Raw genomic sequence first — 16,274 nt, 5'->3', positions numbered from 1 at the left:
CAGAGATGATTTTTCCTAGAACAGAGAAAGCTTTGTGATTGCTTTGAGTCCTTTTATTGCATAATAATTCAGTTTCAAAGGATTGCTTACCTTTTTAGTTATAGTTTGCTTCATTTTGTAGGAAACAATGATGCTCTGGTATTAATTTACTAGTGTTCAAATTAATATGATTTGTAAAATACTGATGTTCAACCAAAACCCTGATAAAGAATTGTGAATATTTTATTTTGTGGTAAAGACTTTACAACAAATATTTGCCATCTACTAGGATATAATTTCAAGTAAGTAAAGACACTATAGCCACCCTTTAAATGGAATACTTTTGGCTTCATGGAAACTCACCAAGTTGTCCTTGCTGTGTACTGATGCACGGGTCTTCATGGTGTTTGTAAATTTGGAAATATTCAAGGGTTGTTGACATGTGACTTACGAGTGTGAAGGAACTATTCTATTACATTTTCATGAATTTCATTCTATTTCTAGGCTCTAATCTGCTTCACTGATTTCTGGGCCAGCATTTCATTTTAATTATCGCTTTTTAAATTTTTGATATTTTTTTTCCCTCGCATAATGGTACCACACATACATCTTTGTAAATATTTCTTGATACTTTCATTGATTCCTCCTGCCCCCATGAGCTTTAAAATTACTTTTGTTGAGTATTAAGTAAATCTATCCTGAGGGGATTTTGATTGAGAATGTAATACATTTGTAAATTAGTTTGGGAAGGTGATTCTTTTGCGATGTGTATTTTTCCTGTTCTGGAATTTGGAATGTCTCCTACTAATCTATTTTAAAAATTAAAGCCTCGCACCGAAGTTTTGAATGCCAAATAGTAAACAATATTCTGGTGTGTCCAAAGTTTTTCTAGTGTTCACATATAATGTATTTTGTATTATTACTGTGTTATGAAATCTCAGTTTTTCAAGGTGCAGAAATCTCCAGCAGTTTCAAAGGAGGGACTGGGTATCATGAGTAGCCATCATGCATTTCTCAAAGCTAGGAAGTATCTGTTTCTCACAGATGCTGTGTGATATTTTAAAAGTGGTATTCAAAACACACAGATTCAGCTAACAGGTAGCATATACGTAATATTGAGTGTGACCTGGGTGAACCTTACCAAAAACTTGAATGAAAGATCTCTAATTGTCTGGTTTGTTCAGTAGATTGGGATTTTACTTGCTATTCCTGAGCAATTTTTTTACTGTCTCAATGTTAACTATTTCACAACAGTTTGACAATTAATTCTAGGGCTTGACTTAAATATATTTGTATGTCATCCTTTTCAGGTAACATTTCTTTTACTGAAGCAATTGTTTTCTTTCTCTCTCTGACAGAGATCTATTAGATCTTTTGCCAATGATGATCGCCATGTTATGGTGAAGCATTCAACAATCTATCCATCTCCGGAGGAACTTGAAGCTGTTCAGAATATGGTGTCTACTGTTGAATGTGCTCTTAAACATGTCTCAGATTGGCTGGATGAAACAAATAAAGGCACAAAAACAGAGGGTGAGACAGAAGTGAAGAAGGACGAAGCCATAGACACCTACTCCAAGTGAGTGTGACCTGACCTTCGTGGCGCTTTATGATGCTCCCAGAAAAGCTCAGGATTCCGTCCCACTGGCTTATGTCTGCTGTACAGTCTTCTGTGGGTTTTCTCATTTACATGATTGCAAATAAGGACGTTTTCTGAGTTAAATTTGAAAGGAATAATGGTTAGAAAAAGATGGGCCTTTGCAGGATGCCTTTTGAGAGCACACCAAGCCCTTTGAAATCTTCTCTTTCGAAGGTTATGATATGCCATCTTTTTCATGCGTTGGTTCAGCCTCCTAAATTTGGAAATAAATAGCAGTGTTTTTGGTTTCTGGAGTAATCATAAAATGTCATTTTTTTGTCACATATTTTAAAACCCTGGTGTAGAAGAAAGAGTGCCAGAAAATGTGTTCTAAAGGTACTTTTGACTGTTACCTACCTTGTTGATCCCCAGGACCCAGCACACTGTCTGTCTTTCAGATAGTAAATGCTCATTGGATATTTGTGGGATGAAAGGAGGCCTAATGGGAACCAGACTCTTGAGCAGTGGCAGCAGAGTAGTCTCAGTGCTGCAGCTGTAATAAGAAACGCGGGAAATGAAGCTGGTGATAACTGGAGTCTGCCCATGAAACTTGTTATGCTACGCTAAGCTTCGAGTTACTAGTTTTGAGCAGTGTCACTGTGATTGGAACTAAGTGTATGATTTACTTTGAAAGATGAAGCTCATTTAGACTGTACTGTGTTAATAGGATTAAGAACATTATTTTGGCTAAAACTTGTAAATTGAGAATAGAGGTTACAGAATTTTTTTCCAACTTTAATTCTGAATCAATGTGATAAGTGGATAATAGTAGGAAAGTATTGATAAATTGATTCCTTCACAGAAAGATAGTGTAGCCTTTTCATTTTCAGATGAACGATAATCAGTGTCAGTTTCCAGTTGAAGAACATAATTGCTTGACTTTGTTAACTGTTTGTAGGCATTATATACATTGTATCTCATTATAGTCTTGTCAGCTTCAAGGTTCTTGGCAGTAATTCAGTTTTTCTTGCATATGTTGGGTTTAAATAAGAATATTGTCAAATTTTGGGGTTCATGTTAACTAGTAATACCCAATAATCAGTATATCCCAGTCCCTGTGCAAGTAATTAGTCATACATTCCCTTTTTAAATTGTACTTTGGAATGTGTTTATGCCCTTTTAAACTTTCTTTTACATAAAATTGTCCATTTTTATCATTTTTAAGTGGAGTTTGTTTTTTCAGTGGAGTTCAGGCCTTTTTAATACATCTTCTGTTGTTCTCAAGGCTGGGCAGACTTTGAAAGGTACTCCACTAGACTTTTGCTTAACTGGACCAGGTCACTGTGTTTTAAAGGCTTTTAAAAGATAATGTGCTCCACACGTTTGTTTTGATTTTTAATTATAGCTCTGTGTGATGCTCTTGATTGTGCTTGTAAAGTCTTTCCATTTTGTGGAATAGTCACAGGCTTCCCATGGGGCAGAACTCAAGTTGTGCAGGATGATTGTGTCTTTATTCATATAAACCAGAAGCAGACACATCTTCCAAGAACAAAGCTGTGTTTGATAATAGACGTGCATTCACTCCTGATGTTTGCTGAGTACCACAGAGGGCACAGAGGTGGGTGAGGACTAGCCGATATTGATTAAGTACCCTCTATTGCCAGGTGCTGGTAGGCGGCCTTTACCTCTGTGTTCTTATTTTACCTTTTGACAAATGGACTTAAAAGTCAAATCACACAAGGTCCCACCATTTGTAATATCAGGAATATTAGGACTCTGTTGTTAATTTTAAGTAATTCCCTATATTTGGGTCTCTTGCTTTACAGTACTTCCCATGTTCAAATTCATTATTCAAATTCAGGAGTGAATTAGGACTTCGTTTCTCTGCTCAGTCATGCTCTCTTCTATGTGATAAGAGCAAATATATATCATAATTATGACATAGAATTTAATAAGCGAGCTAATAGTGGCTCATTTGTAATAGCTACCACTTAGTGCCCATTACTGTACCAGATTATTCTTATTATTGTACAATAAACCTACTAGTCTCTGTTATTATCTCCCTCCTCTGCCACCATTTTACTTATGAAATTTCCACTGTTTCAAATTTGCTTATGAAAAAAAGTGACTCAGAATCATTAACTAAGTTGTTTAAGGTCACTGAAGGAGTGTGTGTGGTGGAGCCAGGATTCACATTCCAGTCTGTCGAACTTTAGATCCAGTTTTCTTAGCGTCTTCACTTCAATTTCCACAACTAAAATGTGAAAGTACTGAGCAGGGAGAGATTATATGCTGGTTCTTGGGATTAGAAAAATCTTTATGAAGGAGGCAGCATTTGCGGTAGGTTTAGAGGGTGTGTAGGGTTTTGGCAGGCAGTGAAAAATGGAAGAAAAAAAATAAATTCAGCAAAGATCTAGGTGTGAGAAAGTACAGGGACTGCCGAAGGATTAATAGCTATTGTTTATTGAAATATTAATATACGCCAGGCTCTAGGCTAAATTACATTAAATTAAATGGTATTCTCAGTACCACTCTGAGATGAAGGTATTATTGTATTTTTACAAATGAGAAAGGAGGTTCAAAAAGTCAAGTAATTTGTCCTATGTTATACAGTAAATAGCAGAGCCAGAATTCGAACCAGGAAGTCATGCTGTCTCCTACATCTCTTATCAATATGCTAAGTGTTCAGTGGGACACCAGGACAGGAATAGGCGGAGTGCCATCTGTGCGGTGCTTTTGGAAGATCATTCTGGTTGCAGTGCACTGTATACAGTGAAGTGAAGATGGTGGAGGTTAGTCAGTAAGGCCGATGAAAGGGGGTTTTCGAGGTAATTTAGGTGAGAGGTAATAAGAGACTGAAAAGAAACTAGTTTGAAGGCAATGGTTCGAGGGTGATTATGGAGGGGGTATTTATAAACTATTATTAATTTGGGAGAATGAAAAGATAAGAGGACAGGAATGCAGAAGAAGAAAAAAATCAAAGATGCTTATTTTTAAAATCAAGTAATTCCTGGCACTTGGGTCACTTGCTTTAAAATGCTTTTTATTTCTTTCTATACTTTTACTACCCTTATAGTTTTTCATTGATTTACTTTTTACTGAATCTCTACGGTGTTCCAGGCACTGAACCAGTGACTGGATTATTTTTAATTCACTGTCTTGTTTTCACTACCACAATTTGTTTCTCTCCCTTCTCCTTTTTACAGTTCATTCTCTAGTCCACTGACTTTTGCCCAACTCTGCTGATTCTTTGCCTCCAGCTAGAATGACCTTTTTTTCCTAACTAACCAAATCGAGACCCCATGGAAGTCAGACTTCCAAGTTGCTTTCCTGGACCTCTCATTTGGACCTCTCCCTCTCCTGAACTGGGACGCAACCATAATAATATAAAGAACCTGACTGAGTGTTGTGGCAAACCAGCTGGAGTTTGAATTCAGGCTTTTTCCATTTTACTCTCTCTGTGAACTTAAAAAATTAATTAGCTTTTCTGAGATTCACATTTTTTGTCTTTCAAATGCAGGCTTGTGAGGTTTAAATGAGAATTATGGCATGCAGTTTGTTCTCTGACGTTACTTTCTCTTCCCCTTTTAAGCAGGTTACTGCATTTTGTACTGAACTACAGTGTAAGCCTCGGGAGCAGGAGAGATTGGGTGTTCTTTAGTATTTTTTCCATGCTTTCAACACTTGCTTACTTGTGGAATGACTGCTCAGTTGTTACATTTTCCCTGGTGGTCAAGGAAAATAAAGCAATAAGAAACTTTCAGTATTAAAATCGGGGATAGGTGTAACATTATTCTTAGCACAACTCATGATTTGATGTTCTTTGAGTGTTCTTTTAGCCACACTGGATTTGGGATGCATATATTGGCAGATTATCTTTGGTCTGTTCCTTCTTTCCTCAGCTCTTTGCTTTTATCACATTATTCTGCTTTCCCCATAAAGTTTGTGGATTCCTAGAATTACGATATAGCTAAGGCTCATCTAGCTGATTACCATTTGACAGTTAGTTATGGATGCTGAACCAGAGGCACCACTAGGGGTAGAGTTCAGGCCTTTTAGATATCTACCCTGATGCATTTTCTCAGTATACTGTGGTGCTCGTGTTGCTCACAAATTCTTTAATTACCAATAAAAAGATAATAGGAAGAGTTTTTTTCTTTGAATTTGAAAAAGTCTTTAAGGGGATACAGTATTTCGGGATTTTCCTGAGCAATATAGATGTAATGAAAAATTAAAAGATCTGCAGTCTGAAATACGATCCTTATTGATTCCTTAGGGCAGGTAGATAGTTTATGAGCCTTAAATCAGAGACTTAGTTTTGTGGAATTTTGGATATCTGGATTTATATACTCCCTTATCAATTAACATGGATATCCAGGAAGCCAAGTAACAATTAAGTGTTAGTTTGGGAAATAGGTAGTAAAAGTAATCATTCAGACTTTTATTTTTAGGGATCAAGGTGGTCGGACATTGTGTGGTGTAATGAGGATTGGCCTGGTTGCAAAAGGCTTGCTGATTAAAGATGATATGGACTTGGAGCTGGTTTTAATGTGCAAAGACAAACCCACAGAGACCCTGTTAAACACAGTCAAAGATAATCTTCCTATTCAGATTCAGGTGAGTACAGTTTAATTGCACCTCTGGGAGAATTTGTAAAAAGGTGAAAATAGGTAGTTACCTTGATGAATTCAGTAACAACAAGTTGGTAATAATACAGGATAGGTACAGACAAAAGGAATCCGCTATTCTCGGTCACTGACTCATCTATCACATTTAAAGCAAACTTCTTGTGATTAGTAGTCAGGATACATTTACTAAGTTAAGATGGCTGTCCAGGTACAGTCTTAAAATTTTCAGGTGTATCTTGCTAAGAGTCTTTATGTTTTTCAGACTAGGTCTCTCAGAATTATAAAACTCTTAGAAGGGTTAGTATAATGCAGAAAAGAATTCAAAGATCAAAAAGAGCCTATACAACTGGAGACTTTCATAGATGATAACTTTTAAAATTGAAGACTCAGTTAATTTAACAGTCACCCATTCATTTTGTTAATGGAAAGTCACTATTTCCTTGTTTCCAAATCTTTCTCACATTGGGATGCATTTAGAAAAATGTAATGTTAGCATGCTTCCTGGAAGCTGTTGCTGAAGGCTGAAGGCTGAAGGCAGCCGGTTGGTCCAGGGCTGTGATCGCCCTGTGACCTGCTCTGCCAGCCTGCTTTGAGGGCCAGTGGCCGCCCAACTGGGAAGCCGTGATCTTGATCATCTTTCAGTATCCCATGTGTTACCTGTGTATGATTAGATGATAGCCTTTCGATAATTGTGTGTCAGTGAGTCTTTACATCCAAGTCACATAAATAGATATCAGTTCTGCAAGGTCCAGACCTTGAGTTGTTGAATGTGATATTTTCTTTTGTTGGTTTCTTTTATTTTTCTTCTGAAAAGGCTCTTTTTCCCCCAAGTAATAGGAATTAAAAACGTTTTTAAATTAGCTTTGGTAGTGGATCATTTTCTTTCACATTCATTGATCTTCAAAACTATTTTCCTGATTATTTTATCCAGCTTTCTTGACAGTCAGAGTTTGTGTTACTTGTTGACACATTATATTAATTTTTGGAGCATCTGTTTTATCAATCTGCCTTAGATCTTAAGATAAGGTTTTTTATTTTTTAAGTTTCATTTATTTATTTATTTTTTAAAAAATTTTATTGGAGAATATTGGGGAACAGCTGTCCTTCAATCTGGTTGTGAAGGGCGCAGCTCAGCTCCAAGTCCAGTTTTCAGTCTTTAGTTGCAGGGGCGCAGCCCACCATTCCATACGGGAATTGAACCGGCAACTTTGTTGTTGAGAGCTTGCACTCTAACCAATAGCCATCCGGCCGCCCCTCCAGAAGCTCAGTGGAAGCTCAGTGGCAGCTCGTTATCTTCAATCTAGTTGTGAGGGCACAGCTCGCCGGCCCATGTGGGAATCGAACCGACAACCCTCTTGTTCAGAGCTTGCGCTCTAACCAACTGAGCCATCTGGCTGCCCTAAGATAAGATTTTTTAAGTGACTGAACAAACATATTTCCATTTTCAATTCTGACGAAGAAATGTTTCTGGTTATTCGTAGGGTTAAATTTATGTATTTAAAGTTTTTTAAAAATCCTTTTGTGATCATTTGGAGAGAGAAAGTGGTAAGCAATATGGAGGACAATACAGCTTTAAGAAACAAAACTCAGTAATGGGTTTCTGCCTAATTGTACTTTTTGTTATTAGAATGTTAATAAAATTCCTCATTTCCATTATTTTATGTATTGCTTTAAAATTTAATCCATAATTTTGCTTTTATTATAGTGAACATTGTTACTCTTAAATCTATAATAAAGTAGTAATCAAGTGGTTGGACATATAAGCAGCTTTTTCAACCATCTCATCCCTCTTTCTACTCCCTTTAGTAAATCATGTTTCTTATAAGAGGGATCATATTCCTCATGTGTCAGAACGAGAGCCGGTGCCATAATAAATTGAAGTTCTTATTCTGAAAGTCTATCATGTTTCTACGGTATTAAAGATACTGGAGATTGGGCCAACCTTCAGTCTGCATTAATAGAGCTTTCTCTGTGCAGGTCACAATTCTGAATTCTGCAGTTTTTCTCTCCTGAGTGAAGGTCTATTTCTGGGCACCACAGTTTTAAAATGCTCTTGTCTAGCTAACAAGTATTCAAGGGAGGGAAACAGGAGAGAGTGCAGGCTGTGTAACCATTTCAAATTTAAGGAAGCTGGTTTTAGGTTAGAGAAGACCTAAACAAGATACAAATATCTTTAGGTCTTTGAAGGGCTTTCTTGGAGAGGGAAAGGCGGCCAGAACTCATATGACCAATAATGGAAATTATGAGAAATGTATTTCAAGTTAATGTAGCCCATAGAGTTATCCAACAGTGAAATCAGCTTCTTTGTGTGATGGTTAGATCCATTACTGTAGGTGTTTGGGTAAAGGTACCCAAATAAAATGGAGATGTAATTGTACACCCATTTCAGATTAAATTGTATACTAGTACGCAAACATATGCCCACTTACATACGTACAAGTACACACATTAGCATTATTACTAATAATATTTCAGAAAATCATTTTAAGGGTGATTTTTACCTTTATTTCCTGCTTCCCCCTTGTTTACTTGGTGTTTTTGTGGAAAACCAATCTCTGATATATGATCTTATTTTCTTATGAGTTAAAAATCTTTTTTTCTGAGCATTTGCCATAGCAGAACTTGCAGTTATCTAAGTATCTTAATTGAGGTTGTTTCATACTTTTTCTCTACATATTCTTTTCTAGGGCAATTTTAGAACTTCCTTGAGCAAGAGAGGAGAAGAATGAGCAAAACCCGAAATCACTTATTATTAGTTTAGCCCCAAACTCATACCACACGTTTATTATGTTAGATGTGTCTCGGTGATCTGCATGCATAATTGAACATTTTAGTTTGACTCATATTCTGATGGACATCTTGAATGCTCTGATAGTGGCAAAATGAATGTGAGCAGAGTGCTGCTGCTTCTCTATATTCTAGTTCTGTCTTTTCCAGTCATGGTGTGGCCTTGCCCTTCCTTGGCTTCCTCTGTTCAAAATCAGATAATGAATTTTACGTTTCCTATCTTTTTTGAAATGTTTAATGATAAAATGTTATTTTTCTGTAAATGGGCCTTAGTTCCTTTAAGGCCCACTGATGAGCAGAGACCCCATATGTTTCTATGTGGCAGTTTATGTCAGGTAGGAGGCACTAAATCTCACCACCAAGAAAGGCCCTGGGTAACTTACTAAACTATATAGCTAATGCATAATAATATATTAAATATTACTTATAGGATTCTAATTGGTGACTATTTTGAGGACGGCCCTTAAGTTAGGTGTATGGCTGTATGTTGAAAGAAGCAATGTCTGTTTCCTTTTGGATGTCAGATGACTTTGTCCCACAATGTTAGGTCTCATGGAATGATCTCTGAGACCTATCATCAGAGAAGTGAGGTTAGTTGTTTATACTTAATTTTTTTGCTGCTGACTGTGCAGAGATTCTTTTTATTCATTCTGACTTAATTCTCTTTAAAAATTGTATCATCTTACATAAAAATCTACATAATCTTAAATTTGTAAGTCAGAGTAAGAGTTCCTTTTTAGGCTGTCCTATCAAAAAGGCATTGGTTTAGAGAGCATTCCTAGCGATTTATTTTTCTATAATAATTCTCTGTAATAATTTAAAGAACAATAATTTACCCTTTATCACATAATGATTCTGTTGGTATTTTACTTCAAGTATTAGGAAGAATGAATTTAAGTACTGTTAATAATTGTATAGAGATAGTTGACTTTGTGGTTGCTTTTTAAGGGATAGAGAAAGGATTTGCTGATAGGTTGGGAGGAAAGGAAAATGTTATCCCTAAAGTAAAGAACTACTCTCTTGGCACAGTATTACTAGTAGTTGATGACATGTGGAAACTAAGGGACGATCATACAGTTTTTTTAGATTTTAATCTAATTTGGTGTTTTTAAAATCTTGATGACTTTCAGAAACTCACAGAAGAGAAATATCAAGTGGAACAATGTGTAGATGAGGCATCTATTATAATTCGGAATACAAAAGAGCCCACGCTAACTTTGAAGGTGATACTTACTTCCCCTCTAATTAGGGACGAATTGGAGAAGAAAGATGGAGGTACACACACCTAAATATATATATATGTTTGTTTTATTCATAAAGGACCTCTCTTGAATGCTATGTTAACTATGCTTTCTGGATTTAAGAAACAACTGTCTTCATTTGTTTTATGCCACTCACAATATTTTAAATAGCTTTGTTTCTATATAAATCACTATATTTTGCAAAAATGTATACATTTGAAATATAAAATATGTTAATTCAAAAACCTGTGTTTATCATGTTGGTCATAACTCTAATTTTAAAACTGTTTTGGTGTTCTGTTTTACTTTGTCTAGTATTGCATTATCGGTATCATTCAACCTATCTGTGTAGTTTGGTATTAGGTCTGATTTGAGGATTAAACATGGTCCAAAACAGTATTGTTTTCAAATTTACTCAATTGTTTCAAATTTTTCATTTGTACATTGCTCTTGACTGCTAATAACTATATAACCTTATAAGATTTATGCTTTACCTAATTGCCCATGTGTTAATGTTTTATAATGTAAGAGATATAAACTGGAGAATTGATTTTTTAAAAAATAATCTTAAGTAAATTTTTTTTCTAGGAGGTTTGTGATCCTGTTAACATTTTGAATATGGTATATGTGGAAATCATGCCTTAAACTAACTTTCTTCTGAAGTTAAAAAGAATTCCTGTATAGCAATGTCATCCTTGTAAAAACAGAGTGAGAGATCTGTCCACTTTTAAGAAGTAATGATGGAACTGGGCTTCTTTTTCTGATGTTTTTATTCTGTCAAGTTGCCTTGTTTCTCCCTCTTGGTCCTGTCCCTAGAAATTTGCCATGTGATGTTTCTTCTGTGTCAGATTTTTGACCACCTGGCCGCTCTCTGTCATGACAATTTAGAGGCAGTGTGGCCTGGCTGGGCCAGTGGAGTCTCTCTGTTGCTGTTTGTCATCCCAAGATGTTTAACAAGTCACATTGCTTTCTCCCCTACCTGAAATACCAGTGCAGTAAGAAATATTGGTCAGTTTCTTAATTTATTTCAAGTTGATGGTAAAGGCAGAAGAAGACATATTTACCAGAAATGTTAGAACTTCCAAATTTTGACAAACATGACATGTAGTACTTCTTAAAGTAACAGTGGTAGACTCTTAAAGTTTTTTTGGGGAGAGTTAACTAAAATCACCTACCTATACCAAATCTAACATATAAACTAGATACTTTTATGAATCATAGTTTAAAATTAAAGTTCATCCAATCTATTGGATTTATGCATGTACTTTTTTCTTTTTGCTGTATATGGTATCTCCAACACTTCTGAAGAACCAATCTTAAAGCGCTTAATTTCTTTACAGCTGTTCAGTTCACCATTAACTGTAGAACTATAAAATGATTTCTGAAGTATCAAGATAATTCTGTTAATTCTGGTAAGCTGTGTTCTACTTGGCCCCCTGGTATAAAACTAACCATTTCTAAGCATAGGTATAATTACAGGTATTATTAAAAAAACTGTTTGAGTATAAAGAGACGAGAAAAAAACTGAGGTTGCCAAAGACTAGATTAATTAATTATATGTTTGCTTGTAGCTGTAGGCATCTTTTCTATTAACTTCTTTGAAAGTATTAAGAGAACATTAGAGTTCTTTTTCCCCGTGGTTTTGTGTACTTATATGGGATTTTGTCAGTTTTTCAGTGACACCCTTGAGCTTAATCTGTTGCCTTTATACCTTTAATTTCTGTTCAGAGAGACTGAAAACAGAGTCTTAGTGTATTGCATCCTTACTAGAAGACTAGTTAATTACAGAATGAAATTTGTGGTAAAGTAGGAGAGCCAGTGTTTGTTCACGATGTTTGGGTTACTAAAGGACCCCAAGACCTCTTCAGCATTGTGTGGGATCAGGTAAGGTGACAGAGTCAGTTTGGATCTAATGTTTTATACATGTTTACTTCCTGTCCTTTTGAATGGCACAAAGATTTGCTTTCCATTGTCCTTCACCTCCCCGGCTGTAGACTCACTTGTTAGCTCCTTTTGTCTGAACCTGGGCTTGTCAAAGACAGTTTTTTGATATGCACTAACAGTTCTGCATATTCCTAGGCAAGTTGGAGGATCCAGCATAACTGAGTGAGACCTGGGCCGTACAGTTCTGTAGGGCTTGTTTCCTCACGCTAACGGGATGGTGTCTCCCCCCTTGACTCAGTCCTTTTCAGCTGCACGGGGTGAAAGCACAAGATACATTAGGGTTCCGGGAATTTCTAAGACTGGGAGAGATCCCTTTAAAGAATATCTCCACTCATTTTCTTTCTCAAAGTTATAGAAATACATGGTAACTTTTTTCAAGGAGATGTTTTTCTGTGGAATCTCAATTTCTCACCTCCCCACAAAACAGACTATTCACTATATATGTATATACCACACATCTTTCTCTTCCCTGTTTACTTGCCACATGTTTGGGTAAAATCTAAAAAAGGGGAAAAAGTGTGTGGTTGAAAACAGAACTGGAGGAGGGCAGGTGGGAGCACCCACTGTCTCCTCAGGGTCTCTGCAGAAGTGGCTCTAAGGGCTCATTTCAAATCACTGTTTATGCTTTCACTGGCCAGAGTACATAGTGAGTCTCTTTAGTGTTGTTTACTGTTTCACAGGCAAGGTTCCTCCTTTGCTGTCAGTTGTCTTTCCATATTCTAACCCTTTACCTGGAGAATAACCCTTCCACATTACTACATGCTTCGTGCTGAAGAAGGCACAGGAGAAAAAGCACGGACCTTGGTGCCTGGCAGTCGGGTGCTCAATTCTTAATTCCATTAGTTACGATTGCTGTGTGACCGTGGACAGGTTTTTCATCTTAAAATGTGGATAATAAATACTTTAGGAAGTTGTTTGAGATTAAATGAGAGGGTTTATGTAATGTGATTTGTACAATACCCAGCCCAACGTAGTGATAGATACTCAGCTTATGGAAAAGATGTGCAGTGCAAACTCACCTCCTCACACGCCTTGAGTTCACAATGAGAATAATGTGTACGTGCGAGGCCTGAAGACCTGAACCGAAACACTCACTGAAGTGTGGTGTTGGAACCAGTATTCTGTATTTGCTGTAGTGCTAACAATGGGCTGGTTTCTTATATAGCTTATCGTTCATTGAAGGCAGGTATCCTTTTCCCCTGGCACCTGGAATGGTGCCTAATACATAGTAGGTAATGGGGAAAAAAATCTGTTAAATGAATTTTCATAGCCAGCATATTATTTGATTAAATGGGATGGTTCAGTGTATAAGAAGCATTAACAATGGGCATCTCAGAAGTCAAGCTCTGTTAAGGTATTTTATAACTTACTGTTTTATTTACCTTACTGTTGTTTCTCATAATATTATTTCTTTTAAGCCTCAAAACTGCCTGTGAGGTAGATAACTGCCTTGTTTCTTAAAGGAGGAAAGGATCCCATTTACCCAGCTCCCTCAGTCATCTGTGCTGTCCACGCTCCCATTGCTGTGTCGGACGAGTGTGGGAGTGGCCTAGCTGAGTTCTTCTGAGCATCACACAGCCTCAGCTGCTTTAGGTGGTGTGGTTCTGAACCAGGAGTATGTTTGCTATGAGGGTGATAAATCAACTGTTTATCATATTTACAATGCAGTTTGAAACCAGGTGGATAGGGAAACTGCAGAGACTCTTGTGGCTTAGGCTTTGACAGCCTCTGTCCTTGGTATCGGGCGAGATTTTCAGGTGTTGGTGTCAGTGCAAACTTGTGATGTGTCTTGACACAAGTTCACTGGTGTGGGTCCTGCTGGTGAAGGCGTTGCATACATTCTCAGTGGAGGTCACAGCGGGGATTATGACGATGCTGCAGGCCTTCTCTTCTGCTTTCCTTACACCTGCACTCACTATCCAGGGCAAACCTTCAGCCATATCCTTCCAGTGGCTCACTGCTGAGGCATTGAAAAAAAGTCATTTCTGCCGTAAATTAGGAGGACAGTGCTCTCTGATATACCTTACTGCTGCATTTACATTGCGGCCTGATGATTTGCATGGACAGTGGCGTGAAGCATAATGTCTGCTTTCCATGAAGCCTCAAGGAAGTGAGAGAAGGGGCAGCCAGGATACCGTCAGGCTAACCAGAAAATTCTGTCAGTGTGAACTCAGGAGCTTAGCTTCATCCAGACTGTCAGGGAGGCTTCATGATAACCCCGTTCAGTTGTTTTCCCTTTGGAGAGCCCAGGTTCCAGACATGGAACGCCTGTGTCACAGTCATGTTCCAGCTTTTCTCCTCCCGTGTCCAGGCTGGTGTTTTTGTTAACAGGCAGAGAGTTAGCTTGCATGTAAGGAATTGAAAGAAACTGACCAACATTTCCTGTCTATACATTGTGTTTCTGGTCACTGATCTAACCTCTAACCATATAAACAAAGTCAGGCAAAATAGACTTCTTTTCCAGTGCTTCCATTGTTTAGAATGTTTTATGTACCTTCATGCCCTGATGCCAGGTTACTGAGCAATACATTTGTAAAAGCTGTCTTTCTTTGCTTTTGGCATTTTTGTCACTCCCCAAACCCATCCCCCATGCTATTTCTTAATCTGTTTTACTGGCCACTGTAGGAAGAAATGAAATGGCTCACAGTTCCTCTGTTTCTAATTTAAAGACTCCAAGATGCCTTTTTATCAGAAAAGCTTTGTGCCCCCACAAAACTGAAACACCTACATTAAAGTTCATACAGAAATGTTAAACTTGAGATATTGCTATGAGAAATAGCAAGAGTTTTTCCAGCAAGAATTCTATGATTGTCATATTACGTAATTTATTTTTTTAATGAATGAAAATGTATAAAACTGTGTATTATTAATACATAAAGGAAAAGGGAAGCAGGGATTACAAGAAGTACTGTAGTGCCATATGAATTTACATTGTTTTAAAATAAGAAACTGAAGAAGATGAAATGAGGTGTATTATTACATCTCCTTTGCTGAGTCCCACCTCATTAATATTGAAACATTTTGGATATTTTGACTTTTGACTGTCAGAGCATGAAGAAACATGGCCTTTCTGATGGTAATGTAACAGGAAATCCGGTGCAAGTCTTCTGTTCACTGCCTGTCCCTTCCAACTCTTGTTAGTAGAAGCTACTGCCTCCAATGTCCAAATGTTGACTGTTTGTAGAAAGCTGATGCTTCTTTTGTTTTTTAAATAGGAGTTTGTGGTTATAATCTGACTTTAGAGATGACAGAATTTATCTAAACATTTTTGCCATTGTCCCGTTTTAAAAATATCTGTTTTGCGAGGAGCGTGAGATGTTAATTTCCATGCTCTGGCCATTGGATGAAAGTGCCGTAAAGTTCCAAAAGAGTCTTGGTTTGCCTTGTCTTTTTTCCTATCCAGACCTCCTCTGTCTCACTCCTCTGTTCCATTAACCCCCTCTTCCCGACACTCCTAGTTGGTAAGATGATAGAATAAAACTGAGCTTGCCTTACCCTTAACTAAAAGACTGAAATTGAAACAAAAAAAATAAGTGCAGCCCATACCTTTTTTTTGGGATTACTTAGCAGTCAACTTTTGTTCATGTCTAACTTTTAAGAGGTTCTAATCATTTACTTATAATAGTTTGTTGTATCTGGTATGTGAGCTTTACACAGATGCTTGTATTGACTACAGTTAAACATTTTGACATAAAAACATTAAAATGAGTTAGTTGTGTGTTTTGTGTTATTGTAAAGACAGACTTGAGCAAGTCCAGGAATTAAATCACCTATGAAGTGAATATCCATAGTATATTTTTTCATGTTTATAAATTCACATTAATCATTCTTTTTGAGGCTTCTCATTTTATGAGTAAAAGGGGGTAGTGAAATGAGACATTATGTTGTGCATTTGTTGGCAGAGGTTAATGTGAAGCAATGCAAATATCTGGTGTAAGCTCACTTGGTCAGAAAATAAGTGTGTAGCACTTCAGAGTGTTGCAGCCACTAAAGAGAACCCCAATTCTTCCTCTAATGGATTTGTTTTCTGTTAGGCATTCTGCCTTCAGTTTCAGTTAATGGCAATCTATCAATTAGAATATACAGTACATTTGCCACAGTAGAATGGAGTAGTAA

At 37.0% G+C, this 16,274-nt stretch overlaps 1 protein-coding gene across 12 annotated transcripts in view; it reads left to right on the top strand.

Moving 5' to 3' along the window:
* STRBP (spermatid perinuclear RNA binding protein) overlaps positions 1-16,274 on the top strand; it is a 125,162-nt gene that overhangs the window by 64,418 nt on the left and 44,470 nt on the right. For all 12 annotated transcript variants that reach the window (XM_081067059.1, XM_081067066.1, XM_081067056.1 and 9 more), the window contains 3 exons: positions 1,338-1,558; positions 6,010-6,175; positions 10,104-10,248. In XM_081067059.1, the coding sequence (XP_080923185.1) occupies positions 1,338-1,558; positions 6,010-6,175; positions 10,104-10,248 (532 nt within the window). The remainder of the gene's footprint in view (positions 1-1,337; positions 1,559-6,009; positions 6,176-10,103; positions 10,249-16,274) is intronic.

This window comes from Rhinolophus hipposideros (genome assembly GCF_964194185.1).
Source record: "Rhinolophus hipposideros genome assembly, chromosome: 11".
Classification (NCBI taxonomy): domain Eukaryota; kingdom Metazoa; phylum Chordata; class Mammalia; order Chiroptera; family Rhinolophidae; genus Rhinolophus; species Rhinolophus hipposideros.
This window is presented reverse-complemented; position numbering and strand designations above follow the sequence as displayed.